Genomic DNA, 19,991 nt, shown 5'->3' on the forward strand with positions numbered 1-19,991 from the left:
TGTTAGCTTCCGGGGTAATTGTCGTGGGAACACAAAGACAAAGGTGAAGTTCAGAGGAGGGTGCTATGCAAAACGGTAACCTCATCAGCTTTAGGTTATGTGCTTTTCTGTGCAGATCCTGAGTGCAGGGCTTGCACCAGGAGACTTCAGGTTCGTGTATGGAAACTTTACTTTCATTGTGGGGGACTCCCTGGGAGAATGTGTCACTTTGCGGAGGGGTGAGCTTTTCAGACTTGAAGTGTTTAAGAGGAGGCTAGAGGACTCTTGAGAAGTTTTAGAATTGTTCCGTGTATGGAGTGTGAGCCTGGAGTTTGAGGATTTCAAATCTACACTTTCGTAACCATATATCGTGCTCATCTGAAATCAATCTGAGTTTTAGGCTCCAAGTAGTAATCTGAGAGCATTCCTGTCCTGAGTCACGTGGCAACCAAACAGCAGGAGGGCTTTACAGAGCCTTCTTCCTCCTAGTCCAAGATTCTTCTTTCTCTAATCGAAAAACCTAGCAGTTAAGGTTTTGCGGAAAATGGTTATAATGATTATTCTCCAGCAACCAACCAAGAGAATGGAATTCAACTTTAGATGCTCTACATTTATTTAAATGTACCAAGTCTCAGCATGTGTGTGTCTAGCCTTAAAAAAAAAAAAATATATATATATATATATACACACACACCACACATACCCACACATATACACATATGTACATCCACACACATTTGTGAAGAACAGTAAATTCATGTTTATTGCAGCAGCTAAGCTCTTGAACACTGGGACTTCTGAGTTCTGAATCCCAGCTCCTCTGCTTTGTAGATCTGAATCTGGGGCAAGCTAATTCACATCCATTTTGCTTCACTTTTCTCATTTCTAAAGCTAGGGTACCAGGCTTTTGGGAGGAGTAAATGAGTTATGACCTAGAAAAGACTTAGGCACATAATAAATGATAGCCATCATTATTGTAGACTTTTTTAGAAAAAAAGCACATAAGCACAAGAAGAACTAAAACTCACACTGAAGGAGAACTGCTGTTTTTCAGCATCTGTGTTCCCAGTCTTTCATGTGCTTGTCTTCTGTGTTTTCCCTCTCTGGTTCCAGTGTTTAGGGTTCTGCTGCATGTGGGTCTCCACTGCATGTGGGTCTTCCACTTTTTGTGCTTCTTATAAAGGGCAGACTAGATACTTTAATGGTTAGATAACCCTGCACAAATCTATATTCAGGGTTAAGCTATGCACTGGAGGATGAAAACTTGCTTTAATAGTTATTATGGAGTCCTTTTTCAAAAAGAACAAATGTTTCGCCATTTTTCTTTTTTCTTTTTTTTAGGGCCACCCCCATGGCATATGGAGGTTACCAGGCTAGGGGTCAAATCAGAGCTGCAGCTGCTGGCCTACACCACAGCCACAGCAACACCAGATCTTTAACCCACTGATCAGGGTCAGGGATCGAACCTGCATCCTTATGGATACTAGTAGGGTTCATTACTGCTGAGCCACAATGGGAACTCTACCTTTTTTCTATTAATCCTCAAATTGAGAAAATTGTATGTCCTATTCTTGGCTGCTTTGTTTGAGATTTGTATATTTGAGTTGCATAAACACAGAAGACCCTAGAACTGAAACAGATGCCTTATTTATACAACTTGTGTTTCATTTCAAAAGGGAAGATGAGTATTTCACCAGCTCTAATTGTGAATTACCGATGAATTGCCAGTAGTGTTTCAGGTAGCTGACCTGTCCATTTTTCCACCTTGGTCTCCTCACCTTCCTCCACCAGGTAGAGGAGTCAGGTGGGCCTCTGCTCACTTGTTTGTCACTGAGGGAGGTGATCTCTCCTTTTCCTGATGGTTTGTGATATTAGGCTCCTGGGGTAAAGAATGAGTAAAGATATTGCCCTACAAATGAGAAAGCTGGAATAGAGGGTGATAAAGTCCCAGTTTCCAGGGAGAACTAGGAGTGGTGTGTCTCCTGTTTACTTTCTGTCCTCCAGAAGGAATGTCCTCTATCCAGTTTCTTCACTTTGTCCCATGGTGATTCCCATAGGTTCAGGGACCACCTGTCTCATTGGTAATAAATGTCATCCCATGCATGATAAGTAATGTGTGATGAGGACAATACAACTTATATTCTCCATAGTTCAAAGCCCCAAGTTTCATCATCTGACCCCCTTCTCCTCTCCAGGTCTCATTTCCCCAGGCTCCTGACTTTGCTGCAGTGCTGGCTATCTGGGAATGGCCTCTTCTCACTCAGATAACCACTTGAGTTATCCCAGGGCTTACTGGCGATAAGGAAGAGTTTCTTGCGAGGACTTATGGCACAGAGGAAGTTATCGTTGTGCCCCTCAAGCTAAACCATATGGATGATTGTTTACCTGCCTACAAAAGCAGCTGCTTCTACAAGCACCTGCTTTACAAAAAAAATTTTTTGGAGTTTCTACTGTGGTGCAGTGGGTTAATTTGAATGCAGAAGCTCAGGTTGCTGTGGAGGTTCAGGTTCGATCCCCAGCCTGGTGAGCAGTGGGTTAAAGGATCGATGTTGCCTTGGCTGCAGCATAGGTTGCAGCTGCAGCTTGGATTCAGTCCCTGGCCCAGGAACTAACATATACCAAGGATGTGGCCACTAAAAAAAAATTCTTTTTAGAATGACATGACTGCTTGTACCATCACAAGAGACTTAATAATGGGGCAATAAAAGAGAATTTAGAGTTAAATATGAGTTCTGGCTTTAATAATTAACCGCTAGGATGGCCCCATGCTACCAGCATTACACTGAGACGAAGTTGTAGCAAAACCTAGTCTGAGAATCACCAAAAAGAAATTGGGGTGTCATGCTTCTAGCTGGTGTTTTAAGCATGTAAGAAAAGTAAAATTGCTTCTACACTTAGCCTTATATATTGGTCATGAACCAGAACCTGGAACTTATGTAAGTTGATACATAAAATAGCAAAGAAAAACATACAGAGAAAGCCTACTTTCCTTAATATACAAATAATAATTGTAATAAATTTAAAAAGGTTAATGTAAAATAGCCCAATGATGTGAACTGGCATTTCACAGAAAGCAGAGTACAAATGGTCAATGCTATGGGCTGATTGTGTTCTCCCAAACTTGGAAGTTGAAGTCCTAAGCCTAATTCCTCAGAACGTGACTGTATTTGGAGATGGGGTCTTGAAACATGGGGTCTTCAAGGGTCTTGAAGGTCATTTTAAGGTAAAATGATGTGATATGGTTGATTCTAATGCACTATGGTGCCCTCATAAAAGGAGATTAGGACATAGTCACACACACAGGGAGACCATATAAAGACACAGGGAGGAAATGATCATTTACAAGCCAAGGAGAGAGGCTTCAAATGGAACAAACCCTACTGACACCTTGATCTTGGACTTCTAGCCTCCAGAACTGGGAGGAAATAAATTGCTGTGGTTTAAGCTGCCCAATGTGTGGTACTTTGTGACGGCAGCCTTAGTGAACTAACACAATCAATAAGCTTACAAATAATGAGATAAACTCAATTTAAGCATTAATTTGATGGTGGAAATAAGTACTGCCTTGTACCTTTAGGTGGGAGTATACTTTTGGTATACTAGAAGGGCAATTTGGTAATAACATTCAGAATTTGAAACATGCATTCCCTTTAACCAACAATTTTATTTCAAGCAGAAATTATATGTCAGAAATATAGTTTAAGACCATATTTCCTTTTTAGAAAAAGTTCCATTATTTTTAATGAGCATTAAACAAAGCTACCTGGCCTGAAATTTTTACACTTAGTTGCTCTTTCAGAAAACTCATAATATTTAAGATTCTATCAGAAAACTTAAGATTTGAGAAATCATCAGTACAAGTCCTGGAAGACTTTTTGGTAATATATAAAGTGCAAATTAAAACCACCAGAAAATTAATGTAGGTTGTCTTGAAATATCTAGGAGTTTCCGTTGTGGCCCAGTGGATTAAGAACCTGACTAGTATCCAAGAAGATGCGGGTTTGATCCCCTGCCTTGCTCAGTGGGTTGAGGATTTGGCGTTGCCGCAGCTTCGGCGATCACAGATGTGGCTTGAATCTGGTGTTCTGTGGCTGTGGTGTAGGCTGGCAGCTGCAGCTCTGATTTGACCCTTAGCCTGGGAACCTCCATTTGCTGTAAGTATGGCCGTAAAAAAATTAAAAAGAAAAAAAGAAATATCCGCTTAAGTGAGATGGGGAAGAGTGATTCTGGAGAAAATGTTTCAACTATATAATCCAGCCCCTTTGCAAACTGGAAAGTATGATCGACCCACAACACAAAGCTCTCTTAAGTTTTAAGGAAAATGGGCATGAAAGGTTTTTAGCAGTGAGTCTAAGGCGTTACTAGTTTTGAGAAGGAATTCAGACAGACCTATGATTTCCTTGTCTAGGGTATGTGAGGAAACGAATACTGGAGCTTCAATGGAAATAAGAATTACTCTTACGCTTCTTTGGCATTAAAATTACTTTGGGCTTTTATTTCAGAGAAACTGCAGACTCAGGAGAAGCTCTGAAAACTGAGTAGAATTCACCCTTACATTTATAAGGGAAATCTCCACCTATAAGTATATCTCCCTTTCTGTAACTGGAAGAGAGGGTGACCCAACCTTTAGAAACTTATCAGTGGAGAAGGCTAGGACCTAAATTTGCATAACAACCTAACTCTTTTTTGCTGTGTTTTCCTCAGTAGCCTCCCATAACTGGCTCCCACGCCTCCCCACACCTTCTTTTGCCATGTGGTATTTAAGGAGGTGGCTCGCGCCATTTCTGGGGGGTGATTCTTGTGTTACGGGGGATGGGGGGGTGTGGTTTCCAGCCAAGAACATAGAAGGGGAGAGGGAAAATTGTTTTACCTCCCCCACAAAAATTTCAACTGAGTAAATTTTACAGATGTTATTGGCTTTATTCAATGACTTATTAATTGCACATCATTCTAATCTAGAAATAGAAAGGAACTCCAAGGAGCTGTACGAGATGAAAGACTTCTATAAGCAGAAGGGAGCAAGAATGAGGAAGTTATGTAGGAAACAAAAAAAGTGGATTGGTTTTGGAGGCTATTTGATGCCCTCATGCTGCTTGCATGTTGATGCCAAGGCCATGTCCTATGAGGAGCTGCAGGCACCGGCTCTGGTTTAGACCAGGCTTTTTTTCTTTTTTAAATTAATAACATCCTCTTTCAAACAAAAATTCTTCTGATGTCTGTTATTCTCTGAATGTGCTCAGTCCCTCATGAAATTTGGCACTTTGTAGAGTTTCCCCCTTAATTGCATTCATGTTTGATATGTCAAACAGTTCTCAGATCCGTGAACTTGTGAGCTTGAAGAAGAGCTCCCTTCAAAGCATATTTCACTTTCATGAATCTCAAAGGATTGCATTAGCCCTTATCTAATCCAAGCTGCTGATCTATGCCTTCCTCTATCCATTGTTCTTATTTTGCTCGTTTGCTTTGAAAACTTCTTGCTTTTTCCTGGACACCCTCTGCATACTCAGTGGCTTAACTTTCATATAGATGCTCAAGCAATATTATATTGGATGCAATGCATAAGATGAGATCTTGGGCACCTTCTTGTACATGAGAGGGGAAGCAAGAATATTTAGGTCACCAAGCACCATTTCCCCAATATTGGAAGAGTCTTCATTTCCCTTTGCATGTAAAACAGCACCTAACGATCAAGCTAAGGGGGTTATTTATTTATTTATTTTTTTGTCTTTTTGCCATTTCTTGGGCCGCTCCCGAGGCATATGGAGGTTCCCAGGCTAGGGGTCGAATTGGAGCTGCTGGCCTATACCAGAGCCACAGCAACGCAGGATCCGAGCCGCTTTTGCAACCTACACCACAGCTCACGGCAATGCAGGATCGTTAACCCACTGAACAAGGGTAGGGATCGAACCTGCAACTTCATGGTTCCTAGTCGGATTCGTTAATCACTGAGCCACGATGGGAACTCCATAAGGGGGTTGATATTTTATATAGGTCCTCCATATAGTAATAACATGCACTTTTTAATAATTCACAATATTGCTGTTTTATAATTGTGAATATTTTGATGCCATATACTAGCCGCTCTAGCTAATAAACTGGTCTGTAAAATCACAATTCACAGCCCTTCTCTCTCTTGTCATGGACCCACAGATTCTTGGGGCCCTATTCTCCATGGAAATTGCCCATGACCCATAAGAAGTTGAAAATTTTTTATTAAAAACATGGATTAAATATATGTTTAAACATAATGGGGAAAAAATGATGATGTGTGGAAGAAGGAGACAATACGAAAAAAAATGTAGATGCTTGACTCCAGGGTTGGAAGTTGTGAGAGATGAGATCATTAGGATAAAGTTCAACGTGCTAGGATACAGTCAGTAATCTTAATGTTCATTGTATGGTAGTGCCTGGAACAACCTCTCAGGTTTTAATCATCCCTAAAAATGGAAACCAGAGAACGTTCTAGATAGTGCTGTGGTCAGATTTGCTGAGTGCTTTGGAGGTAGAGCGTAAAACCTAAGATAAAGTGCTATGTTGTGCCTAGAATAAGAACCTAATACATGTTTAGTTTCGTTTGATTTAATGTAATTTGTTTTAGCACCCAGTGAAGCTTTGTTTGAAAATTCTGCTTTCTTAAGAATGCTGACTGGATCTGGACTGTCCCACACAAAAGAGGCTATTTGGAATGGATTCCTTTTAAACCTCACAAGCTCCCCATCTTCTCCTTTTGTCAGCTTAGGGTTTTAGAGGCACAGGGACCTGGACACACCCAATCCTGGGCACTTCGTTTTGGAGCTAGCTACACACTTGGAGGGAGTTCTTTGACACAGGAGGCAGCGGCTAAGCCTCAGGTAAAGGAAGGAGCTGATGGCCCAATACTTGATTTTCTGTTACAGATGGACCCAATATGACTGTATAAATTTGTCAGGAAAATGAACCATAGGATTATCTGCTTTATACAATTTTTTTTTCCCCCACAAGATTCTTTTAAAAAGCAAGCTGTGTATAGGTGTATTTTTTTTTCCTGGGGAAAAACTAAACATTTCACTGGATTCTCAAAGGGATCTGGGACCTCAAAAGGTTAAGATCAACTGCTTAGTGTGAGGAAATAGAATTTGGCTTTCAAATGCCAGGCTTCTACTTCGACAGTATGTTTCTTTATAGCATAGATAACCATCTGAGCCTCTTTGTACTTCCTGCATCTTGTATAATAGAACCCAGCTTGCAGCAATCAATAGGGGTTTGTTTGCACAAAAATGCATCCGTAGTGAAAGCAAGGCTTACTTGAAAACCATCACCATCCAGGGCTGATATCATTTGACATTGCTCCTGCCCTTACCCGTCACAGAGGGGGTATGTGTGTGCTCATTTGTAGCCATTGGTGGAAAGACTTTATCCACTTCTGAAAGAGAAGGAATTTTCAATTTTAGTTTTACATTTTGGAATTTCTATACCCGTTTCCTTTCTAGCCACTATCACAGCTAACTTGTATTTGTGTGGTATTTAAATTTGTAAAGTTTTTTTTTTTTTTAATACTTAAACTTCTGTCAGATACATAAATCTTCCAGGGAGCAGGACTTCTGTGATGAGAAGAATGAGGCCTGGTTTCCCTCCCTATTTCCTTATTCATTTCCTCAAATGAAAAAGAAAGGAGCAGAGGTACTGTGAGATTCCACACAGATTCAGGTTTTAAACACTGCAAAATAATCCTAGCAGATCTGTACCAATAGGAGACAGGAAAGATTTGAAAGAGCAGATGACTTTTCTGACAAAGCTCACAGTTTGGGTTAGGCTAGCACCTGGCCACTACAAACAGAAGAAAAAATTCTTTTTTCTTTTTTTAAAGCGGCAGCTTAACTTGCTGGCTCAGCAAATGTTTTCCCCTATTATAGTTTGCAAAAGAGCATGACTTGGAGGCCTTCTTTACCCTTAGCCCTTCCTCCCGCCCCAGACTGTACCATTAAATCCTAGACACTGGGGTGACTGAAAAGAATAGGGAATAAAATTGTAATTGCCAAAAAACTTTCTCCCCATTTTATGCCTGGCAGTGCTTACTACTTTTTAAAAAAGTTGATTATAAGAATCATTTCAGGGGTTTGCTCTGCTTGCAAGGTCACCGCCTGAGCGGGCACTGAACTTTGGATTATGACTGAAGAGTGAGGTAAACAACAGGACTATAAATATCCAAGTTTCTGGCTGTGGCTTTGTGGAGCTGCGGAGCTGAGCAAAGAGAAAGGAAGCAAGCTAGTCGGAAGGGGTCGTGTAAGTAGGAACTTTGTGTTTTTTTTATTTTTATTTATTTTTAATTTTTTTATTTTCCCACTGTACAGCAAGGGGGTCAGGTTATCCTTACATGCATATATTACATTTACATTTTTTTCCCCACCCTTTGTTCTGTTGCAACATGAGTATCTAGACAAAGTTCTCAATGCTATTCAGCAGGATCTCCTTGTAAATCTATTCTAAGTTGTGTCTGATAAGTCCAAGCTCCCGATCCCTCTCACTCCCTCCCCCTCCCATCAGGCAACCACAAGTCTTTTCTCCCAGTCCATGATTTTCTTTTCTGAGGAGATGGAACTTTGTGTTTTTCATGATTGATTCCTTGAGAGTTTGGCAAATAACTTGATTTTTGAGTCTGATAAAATGTTTCTGTCCTTAGAATAGATTTAAAAAAAAAAAAAAAGAGATAGGTAAAGAAAATAAAAGTAATACCGAAGAAAGAACAAAAGAGTCTAAACTCCGGCAGTGGGCACATTGACAATTCTTGCTAATTTTTGCCCTGCCTTCTGCACAGCTAAGGATGAAGATGGGGGCAATGGAGGCTGGAGAAATCGAACACTTTTACTTTGCAAAAAGTTGTGCTGTCTTATGGGCAATATTGTATGTTCAAGCTTACGTATCTCCCACGAAAGGCAGAGTGAGAGCTTTAAGGGGAAAAATAGCCCATGGGTTTGAAGAGCAAGGACTGAAATATGGCCATTCCACAGTGCTGTAGAAACGTCTAGGGTATTGTGAGCAGTTTCACATTAAAGAACAACAGCAAAAGGGGAGGGCAGTTTTGGTTCACTGTGTGGAAATGATCACCCTGGAAAGAGTTAAATCCGTGTCAAAATCAGGTGGTCTGTGATTAAATGTGAGGTTGTTTTCAGGTGAGTGAGGTGGGACCCTCAGATGGGAGTCTGAAATTCAGGGGAGGAAGGTGGAAAAAGATTGTGCATACTTTGCCTTCTAATGGGGTATTTTAAACAAATATAAGTCTCTATGTGGCCAACAAATCTAGGTTTTGTGATTGAAAGTGGTGAGATTAGTGAAATTCACAACTACATTTTAATTGTTATTGCACTGCCTTCCAGGAAATCTAATTTTCTTATTTATCGTCATTATTTTATACAGCTGCCTGACAGCTGTAATCAATCAGAAGTTTATTATGTAAAAAATGAGCTCACGAAAACAAAGCCGAACAGCCTGTTGATTCAGTGACAGGAAAATCTGAATATAATCCACTATCCTCTGCCAATGGCTTTAGTTATTTTTTAATTAAAAAACGAAATGAGAAATATGTGATAGAACCTTTTCATTTATATTCACTATTCAGCCACTCGGAATGGTATGCTGTATGGCAAAGTGACGGTGCCAAGTGTATTCCAGAAAGCAGAGAAAATCTAGCCATTCTAGTAAGAAACAAAACATCTTGAATAATTTTGACATTCTCTTTGTCATCTTAGGGCAAAAATCCTGGCTCCTAGAGCTATTAAAGGTTGACCTGTCTAAAAACCGTAGCTAAGAGGTCTTGTTTTGGAATTAGCAGAACCGGTTTGAATCCGGTTTCTCCTGTGATTCAGTACTTGTGCGGACTTGGGCAAGATGCCTAAGCTCTCTCTCTTAGCTGTAGTTTTCTCAATTGCAAAGGGGATGATCATCACATAGATGCAAAGACTGATTGACATGATATTAAAAAGTGCTTAGTGCCATCAGCATGTCGTTCTATAAATGCTTAACAAATGGTAGCTATAATAAGGATAACTATGTCCTCAATATAAGAACTATGCTGAAGAAATTGCCTAGAGTTAGTCCAAACATGGCCTGTCCTTTTTTAAATACTAGAATTTTAAAGATATTAGAAGAGTTTGGATGGCCTTAATAAATCATTTAATTTATCCTCTCTTAAATTCCCCCCTCCCTCTTTATTTCTCTCCCTCTTGTTAGGCTTTTATCAAGATACTCTATATAGCTAGGGGTTTTGTGGTGTCAAATAATGTGAAATGTAATCAGGTTTTAAAAAGTTTAACTATATCTACTAGTGCATTAGAGCCCAAATCAATCTGATTTTAGCCTTTCTATTTCCTCTTAATTCTGGGCTCAGTCTAAGTAACTTATTAACTGCCTATCCTCCCTCCACTGTTCTGCACCCTCCCCGCAAAAAAACCACTTCTACTTTTTTTAAATATCCCAGATCTGTGCCTGAAAATGTGCCAACTTCTCAGATCTGGAATTTTGTTCTTATCTCTCCACACAGACTGTCATATCAAAATGAGCCTGATTAACTGATTAACTTGATAGATCTCAAATAAAAATTAAATGTTTGCATAAAATGTGGGGATTTTTCTTTTTCTGCTCGTCTCTTCTGAAAGTATTCTTCTTTTCCCCACCGCCTGTCTATGGTTCCCTTGCTTTATTTGTACCTTTCTGCAGAGAGTGCTGGCCCTTATTTTGGGAATATTTCTCATCAGGTAGTTAATTTTAAGAGGGGTCATCTTTTTACCCAAGAAAATGCTATCTAGTCTCAGGAACTTCCTGAAAGTAGTGGTAGCCAGTAAGTAGGCAGTGTAGATTTCAGTGAGTCTTAAATGGTACAGGGGCCCGTGACTTGTAATACTTCTTTCTGGTCAGTCATTTTTCCATTGGTCCATCTTTGTCTTGGATGTGATAGCAACATTTTGGCAGGCATGACTTCTGAATCTCTTCATGTTAGCAGGCTGCCCTTACTCTACCTCCTTTCTTCCTGGGTTTCCGTGCTGACTTTTCATTTCTGTACACAATCTCCTATTTACCCTTTCCTTTCTTAGATTAGAAGAACAGAAAGAAGAGAATAAAAAGAAGCAGTTAGAACTTGGTGTGTCTCAAATCAAAAATGTTTGCAGAATGCTTGGTTGTAGAGGCCACATTCTCAAAATTTTCCTAAACATGTATCTTCTCTTAGAGATATCCTTGGCTGCCTGTTCAGGCAGACCTCCGAAACATGCCTGCTAAAGTATCTTGCTAGGCCAGATAGTTAAGAGATATTCTGACAGCTTTCTTGCCTCTGGCTGACCTTTTCCCCTTTACAGGGAGATTTGATGCTAAGAGGCCCAACATAATGAACCCAACAACATAGAGATAGAAACCACTGGCTAGCTATTTGTAGAAAGTAGAATTATAGAAGTTTCTAGTTTTGACTGTGATGTCATCCATGAAAATACAGAAAGGTTTTCTCTTTTCCAGGACGACCCCAGCAATGTGGAGAGGCCTGGGGCTGGCCCTGGCTCTCTGTCTCCTCCCTTGGGGAGGAACAGAGAGCCAGGGGAAAAGCTCCTTTTGTGAGCAACCTCCAGGCTGGAGCATAAAGGACCAAGACCCCATGCTGAACTCCTATGGTTCAGTGACTGTGGTTGCTCTTCTTCAGGCCAGCTGATACCTGTGTATTCTGCAGGCATCCAGGTAAGGCAGTTTTCTTGTGGCCTAGGATTTCTTAAAGGGATAGTTATTAAACACATGCATACATAAAATAAAATAAAAGTGAAAAAAGATATTTATTAAGTCACTTTTTTAAAAAAACTATATATGTTTCCATGAAACCTTAGAAGAAAGAAGATTAGAAGGATGTTTACAGTGGTTTTCTTGGGGCTATGGAAATTTCTTCTCCTTTTTGTGTACCTGTATTTTATAATACCCTACTAAATATATATTATTTGTGTAATGAAACAATTCTAAAATGTACTCTTGCAAATGGACTCATTATTCAATAGGAAGCAGAGAGACATGAGCTTTGCCAGAGTAGATTGAATGCTAGATTTGACACCAAAAGACTTGAATCATTTAACAAATTTATAAATAAATATTTGTTAGGTTATTTGCCAAATATTTATTGGGTACAATTCTCTGTAATTGTGAGCTGGATTAAAAATATATATACTTCATAGGATTAATTTGAGGACTAAATGAGATAATGTCTGTGCAAGCACTTGGCATATGGTTTTAACTGGGTCTAAGTGCTCAAAAAATAATTAGAAAACCAGTGGTCTTTAAAAACAGTTATTTAGTCTTTTAAAACAATATAAAGAAGAGGTATGACTAGGTAAAAAAATAACAAAAGCATTTCATGTTAAAAAAATACAGAGTTAGGAGAAAGGGAGAAATCACTAAGAAAATTAAATGAGATTATTCCTTTTTTGTATTTTTTCCAAATATTTTAGATTGGAAGACCTGCGAGTAAAACTGGAGAAAGAAGGATATTCTAACATCTCCTACATTGTTGTTAATCATCAAGGAATTGCTTCTCAATTAAAATATGTGTATCTTAAAAGTAAGGTTTCAGAGCATATTCCTGTTTATCAACAAGAAGAAAACCAAACAGATATCTGGACTCTCTTAAATGGAAATAAAGATGACTTCCTCATATATGACAGGTGTGTACATACATGCACACACACCTCCAGATTAAAGGACGCCTGCTTCGTATTTAATAATAAGTGATTTAAATAAAACATCTGCTTTTGTTTTATTACCAAATACTCAGTTTCAAAGTGAGCCCATTAAAATGTTAGGTTTTAAGATTTTTGAAATGACTTCTTTCATACAAAAGAATTCACCATTCCGGTAGGGAAATAAAGAAAATTGACTATATCTTTTTTCCCCTGAAAATTAGTATTCTGATTAAATAAAAAGAAGGGTCGATTTTACATCACATACAATTCTAACAAAAATTTTGCAGATGAATACTTTGCTGACTACTTGTTTATCATATCTAATTACTAAATTTTAAGGTTATACCTGCATTTTTGAACTATAAAGAAAGTTATTTAGGTATAATCTGCATGAATCTGCTTTTGAATCTGTGAATCAATTTGATTTTGCTGTGATTTGATTTTGAATCACTTTGCCGTGACTGAATTTGAATCAAATACAATAAAACATTTATATTTTGAAGGAACATCAGTGCATACATTATTTGATATCACCAACATTTTTGGTTGATGCTAACTTTTTGTTTTGGCTCTGCCTAGGCCTAAGCCCTACTTAGCCTTACTCTAAATATTTTTAATATGAAACACCATTCTTATCGGGCTGCAAACTTTTAATTTATTCTGTTGCAAAGTATAACCCTTTGATATTCATATAAAATTGTATATACAAGATAAACTGTGGGCAAGAAGGACATTTCAGCTCCACTATATCTGAAAATGCCAAGTGTTATGATTTTGTTTCTTTCGTTGTAAAAATTTTTGTTGCATCAGATATTTTTTTTAAATCAGTGGGCTACTGGCCAAGACTTGATTGAGGATCTTTTTATTATGCTATGATTTCTTATTGTGTGAAATTTGTGCTGCCCTAGCAGTTATGAAAGGAGCATGCGATTTGTGGAGCCCAATTTATGATGTCAGTGGTTTGAGCGTTGATAGAATTTATAAGTCAAAATTGTATTTGACCAAGTCATAATAATTATACTACACAGTTTTTACATTATTTATTGTGACATATCTATTTCACATTTCAAAAATGATCGTGTTAAGACTCACTATAGTTTTGTTAGGACCTGACCAGGTATGTAGTGCCAGGGAGCTTAAGACCCCATTCAAGGAAATTTACTGAAGGTATGAAAAGGTCTTAGTTATTATAAGCCTGTTAAACCTATAATCCCTGTCTCAGATAGTATATAAGTAGAATTATGATAGAACAAATGTTGTCATGACATTGTATTATTATTATTATTATTTTAGATGCGGCCTCCTTGTATATCATCTTGGTTTGCCTTATTCCTTCTTAACTTTCCCATATGTAGAAGAAGCCATTAAGACTGTTTACTGTGAAAATAAATGTGGAAACTGCTCTCTCAAGGTATTTTTCTTAATTATTTTGGCTGGGAGTAAAGAGGAAATCTTTTAAGAGCTATCTAAGTTAGTGCTTCATGACTAGTTAGCTAACCAGTGTTTCTCTGGTGTACTAAAAGCTACCCAAGATAAGAGTAGTTTTGTTATTGTTATTCATAATTACTGATAACAGTAATTTTTATAATAACACATACTTCCTGTTACGTAACATGTACTTTAAAACATCTTTTCAAGATCCATATTGTTGCATTTATCTAGAATGAGTTTAGAAAACAAAAATCAATGTAGATTACATATCTCAGTTACCACCAAATGATGTTGCATGAGTGACTTAAAGAATTCAGCTGATATAGGAGTTCCCATCATGGCTCAGTGGTTAAAGAACCTGACTAGTATCCATGAGGACGCAGGTGCGATCCCTGGCCTTGCTCAGTGGGTTAAGGATCCAGCATTGCTGTGAGCTGTGGTGTAGGTTGCAGACACAGCTCGGATCCCATGTTGCTGTGGCTGTGGTATGGGCAGGCAGCTGTAGCTCTGATTAGACCCCCTAGCCTGGGAACCTCCATATGCTGCGGGTGGGGCCCTAAAAAGACAAAGACAAAAAAAAAAAAAAAAAAGGAATTCAGCCAATGTAAAATACATTATTGTAACATTCTGAATGTGTTCAAACAAGAGCATGGCGACAGCAAAGGTTATCCATGGCATTATCTGAAATGGAATCTACTACTTAATTTACCAAGAGTGTAAGACCATGAGCTTTTCTGTGAAGCCCTTACACAATGCAGTTAGAATTGCTGCCTTAATTTCACATGAAATAACTTTTTTACTCATTAATTTTTGTCATTTCTTTCCTACTAACCATAAGAATATTTATTTATTGTGAAAAACTACATATTGTTTATAGAAAAGATACTCAAGGAATTGATTTTAGCTTACATTAAGTAGATTTGTTTCCTCCTCATATTGAGAAGGAAAATAATTCCAAACAATGTTTCCTTGATAGAACAAGTTGGCAAAATATGAACTCAGGTTTAAAAATAATTTTAAAGTTTGTTTGTGAGCTGTACTTCCTTCAGATTTTTCCCAGCTCTAAGAAAAGCCATTCAGTTTTTAATGAATCGCTTAATTAAGAAGCTCAATGGGTTAATTACTCTAATTATGTCATTTTTCACATTTTAATTTCATAATAATCCTATGAGGGTTATTTTACTGCTTTCACAGGTGAGGAGATGGAGGTAATGGAGATAAAGTACTAATTCAATAGTTAATTATGAGCTAGATAATTCAATATCGGGCTCATACGACGTGCTTAATGAATGTTAACTATATTGATTCCTCATATTTTGGAAGTCTTTCAGTATTCTGCATTTTTGCAAATGCTTAATAGTTGTAAATATACCTAGTTATATTGAAACAGGCAAAAACAATGCTATAAACAGTATTAATAGTAAGATGCATGCCAACCTTAAATATACTAAAATGCAAAAAAAATACATTGTAGAATCAGTGAAATATAGTAATTGGGTTTTTGGAACTAATCAGAATACTACTATAGTTATTTATCTTTGTTTAATCTATGAACATTTAGAACATTACATAGTATAAACATATCAAATTTTTTAGTTTTAATTAAACACTATTAGGTTCTCAAAGGTAATTTAGAAACAACCAAATACCAAACCATGTCACTTAGTGAGTCTTTGGTCAAGTTGATTTTGTAACTTTATTTTGTTGGAAGTTTAATATTGCATTGCCCTATCTATGAGCTTTGAGTCTATGACCTGTAGGCACAGAAAACAGTAAAGATTTTCAGCAAATCAAAGAACTAGATTTATGCATCATGGAATATTATGCTCAATCAAAAATGGGCAGTAACTTGCTGCTTTCAGCTAACAGCATTATAGTAGAAACACATTACTAAAGCTTTGGTGAAGTTCAAAAAATTTCCTAGCAAAGCTGAGGTAAAGGAATTCCTCTTGCGGCTCAGCTGTAATCATCCTGACTAGTATCCACGAGGACACGGGTTTGATTCCTGGCCCCACTCAGTGGGTTAAGGATCCAGTCTTGCCGTAAGCTGTGGTGTACGTCGCAGACATGACTCGGATCCTGTGTGGCTGTGGCTGTGGCATACGCTGGCAGCTGTAGCTCTGATTCAACACCTAACCTGGGAACTTCCGTATACCATGGGTGTGGCCCTAAAAAGGAAAAAAAAAAAAAGGCCGAGGTATAAAAAAACTATTGATTTTGAACAGTTTATTGGCAGTTTTTAATTATCAGGGAGGAATTTGTTTGTTTCAGAATGGAATATTAGATTAGATGCATTAGTGACATAGGTGTGAAAGGTTCCAGTAGGTAAACTGATTTTAGGATTTGATAGTTGTTTGACTTTATTGTAATCAGTTTAAGTTATTTTAACCTGTTTATTTAGTTTTGTTTCTGCAGAAATAAATACAGTGGTTGGCTTTTCTTTTAAGCCTTATGTATCTCTCAAATTCTTCCTCTGAATTCTTAAAAATTTGGGAAATGATCTTGATAAAAAAAGGAAAATTTGAATTCTGCTGCTTATTTAACTAGTATAGAAGCTTAGGTGAACTGTTAAAACTTTAATTGTATGACATCCTTTTTTATCTATTTTCAAAACACTAATATTGACTCATTTGTCAGATGCTTGAGGAGTCTGGTTAAATGCAAATTTTGCACATGAAGCACTATAATTAGATATGGATGGGGGCCAAATTTTAATAAAATATCTATGTGTTGAGATTGACATCTAATTTTTTTCATTAATATGATGCTAGAAAAACAAAGCCAGTTAAATCCCAAGTAACTAGTTTGAATTTCATGTTAATTCTACAAATCTTTTTTATGCAGTCTTGATAAATCTGTTGATTTGTTAAGTGGTTTTTAAATTTATTCCAGACACTGAAAGATGAAGACTTTTGTAAAAATGTATATTTGGCTACTGAGGAAAAAACAACTGAGGCTCCACAGCCTCATCAACATCATGATCACCATCACCATCGCCATCACCATCACCATCACCATCACGGGCATCAGCATCTTGGGAACGGTCATCTTTCAGAGCATCCGAAACCAGAAGCGCCAGACGCTCCTGAACAGCCCCCTCCTTCAGGTCTTCATCACCATCATGGGCACAAGGGTCACCAAAGACAGGGTCATTCTGAGAACTGAGATATGCCAGCAGGAAGTGAAAGTTTACAACTTTCTCTTCCACAGAAAAAGCTCTGACGAAGGGGATGCATAAGTCAGTTACTCTGCAAATTTCCCAAAAATTCAGAGTCAGCTCTGAGAAGCTGATGCTGACACTGTCGACATCTGATATTTGAAAAAACAGAGTCTGCAGTCACCTGACAGTGTGGAGAAAACCTCCCTTCTTTATGTAGCTGACAGGGCCTTCTGGCAGAGGAGAACGTCATTGAATCTTGACAGTGACGTTTGCCTCCAGCTGCCTGACAGGCAAGTCAGCAGCTCAACCCCACCAAATGAAGTTGAAAAAATAAGGCAGGAAGGTGAAAATGACCTTCAAATTAAATATTTAAAATTGGATATACTCCCCAAGTCAGTCTAGACAATTATATTTCCAGCATTTTTATAAGCCACCTAATTAATAGTGATCCAAAATTACTATTGGAATTGGAATTGGATTTGTGCAAACATGGAGAAATTACTATATTGGCTTCCACATTTTAAAATTTAAGTCAAAGAAATTTTGACCCAAACCATATTTTTATTACAGGGCAACTGAAAGGTGACTGCAGCATTTGGTTAATGTGTTTTTCTTTTTCTTTCTCCAGCATTCTACTTGCATTAATGAGAACAGAAACGTAAACTATGACCTAGGGGTTTCTGTTGGATAGTTGGCAATTTAGAATGGAGGAAGAACAACAAAGACATGTTTTCCATTTTTTTTCTTTACTTATTTCTCAAAACAATATTACCTTTGTCTTCTTAATCTTATGTTTTTAACAGATCAAACCTTTAAAGAAAAGTGAATTCTATCTTTTCAGATCCAGAAATACTTACACATGAATATTTTGCTATGATTATATTTTAAATATCCATTTATACTTTTTTATATCTAAGACTCATACCTTGATTTTTACTATCACATCAGAATGAAGCCTTAGATCTTGTTTTCTTTATCTAGTATTGTATCATACTCTTTAAAATTTGAGATTGCCAGTCGTGGAAGATAGGAAGAGATAAAAGAATGTTGTTTATCTCTTGATGGCTTAGAAAGTATTTAGAAAGTATTTCCATAGTCAATGATGGTTCATTAGGTAAACTAAGTCCTATAAACCTGAACTCTTTCATGGTTAATACTATTAAGCAAGAATGCAGTACACAATTGGCAAAAGTATGGCTATGTTTAAACTCAATAAAACAGTTTAAAGTTGTCTTTTTGTTGTCATTGTTGTTATTAGGTAGTATGTTATTTGTCAACAGAAATGAATTTTCAGCTGCTTTTAAAGAAATTAAATAGCAACTAATAAATTTACTTCTATATTCAAAACCGTCTACGCTTAAAGTGAGAATCTTTGCCAACGAATTTAAGTTGAGAATCTTTGCTGACAGAGAGGCGTTGCTCTAAATCATGAATGGTATTATGAAGAATTGCAATCTCCTTGTTTTTTTCTTCTTGAAGATGTTGAAGCTTCTAAATGGAGCAGAAAAATTTTGTTATTGCAATTCAGAAATAATAAGATTAAGAAAATGAAACAACAAAACAACAGCAAAAGCTTACTTCTGGTTTAAGGAGAAGTAGGTATTAAAAAAGATACCATATTTCGAAAGATCTATACTCTTATTTTTGTGGGATTTAATGGGGATAAAATAAGGGTACAAAAACATGCATTAACACAGTTTTAGTTTGTTCCTTTCTCCCTACATAGCTTGAAATTAAAAACCATAAATAAGGAAGAGTTGAACAAGAAGAAATCTGCTGAGTGCTTAAATAACTCCAAAATAGTAAGTCAGCTGTAGTTCAAATATCAAATTCTTTAGATAGTCCAAAGAGTTAGAGGACTTCTCTAATGTTTTAATTTACTACTAAGATTTCTAGTTTAAATTATGTGACTTTTAAAGATTATTAAAAATGTAACATCTTTCTGATTGTGATATATTTTAAGGAAAACTTAAGTATGTTGTTAGTAAATACTAGATAACTTTTGTGGAAGCAGACTAAAATAATTTATTTTTTAAAGCAACAGCCGTGGAAGAAAAACTCACATACCCTTCTGTAGATACTGTGTGGCAGAACAGTAGAATCTGGATATGGTTTTGCTTTAGTTTGAACTCTTGCTAGCTTGGCATCAAACTGAACCAAATTTAAAAAGAAAGTTATTGAGAACATTCTAGTTAAAGAATTAGAAACAACTGTTTCTGTAAATACAAATATCTATTATATCCATGGACATGTAATCTGTAATTCTATTCACTGTATGATAGAAGATAGAAAAGTCTCTAAGAAAGAACAAAGAATATTCAAACAATACTCAAACAAGATTAAACCTGGCTGTATTTTTAAAGTACTTGGTGGGAGCAGTTTCTCTTGTGCACATTGGGTTAAGGATCTAGCATTGTCATTGCAGTGGTTTGGGTGACTGTTGTGGCATGGATTCAGTCCCTGGCCTGGGAACTTCCATATGCTATGGGTGTGGCAAAAAAAAACAAACAAAAAACAAAACCAAAAAAACAAACCAAAACAACAACAAAAAAACTCCAACAACAACCTGGTAAGCTTTTTAAAAGAACCAAAAATGTAGACACTACCTTAGAGATAATGGGGTGGGGTCAGCATTATCTTTTTCTGAAGACATCAGCTGATTCTATAATGCAGGGTTAAGAACCTAGTTAACTTAAAGATAGGTAAAAATATTTTCATTTTACAATGAATATACTAAA

General features: G+C 37.1%; 2 protein-coding genes across 3 annotated transcripts in view; one reads left to right on the forward strand and one right to left on the reverse strand.

Annotated features, from left to right (window-relative positions):
* Positions 1-8,097: 8,097 nt before the first annotated feature.
* Positions 8,098-18,484, forward strand: SELENOP (selenoprotein P). Of its 2 annotated transcripts, none has more exons than XM_053743484.1 (5): positions 8,098-8,241; positions 11,461-11,676; positions 12,432-12,644; positions 13,956-14,073; positions 16,986-18,484. In XM_053743484.1, the coding sequence occupies exons 2-5, from the start codon at positions 11,474-11,476 to the stop codon at positions 17,616-17,618; spliced, it is 1,167 nt and encodes a 388-aa protein (XP_053599459.1). In that variant the 5' UTR covers positions 8,098-8,241; positions 11,461-11,473; the 3' UTR covers positions 17,619-18,484. The 2 variants fall into 2 exon arrangements, with proteins under 2 accessions (XP_053599459.1, XP_053599460.1); XM_053743485.1 differs by having other exon boundaries at positions 16,986-17,573.
* A 110-nt stretch (positions 18,485-18,594) lies between these two features.
* Positions 18,595-19,991, reverse strand: part of CCDC152 (coiled-coil domain containing 152) — a 64,454-nt gene continuing 63,057 nt past the window's right edge. The window contains exons 6-7 of the mRNA XM_047766328.1: positions 19,321-19,404; positions 18,595-18,744 (exon numbers count right to left, since the gene is read on the reverse strand). Coding sequence (XP_047622284.1) covers positions 18,595-18,744; positions 19,321-19,404 — 234 coding nt within the window. The remainder of the gene's footprint in view (positions 18,745-19,320; positions 19,405-19,991) is intronic.

Source organism: Phacochoerus africanus, chromosome 1 (assembly GCF_016906955.1).
Source record: "Phacochoerus africanus isolate WHEZ1 chromosome 1, ROS_Pafr_v1, whole genome shotgun sequence".
Taxonomy (NCBI): domain Eukaryota; kingdom Metazoa; phylum Chordata; class Mammalia; order Artiodactyla; family Suidae; genus Phacochoerus; species Phacochoerus africanus.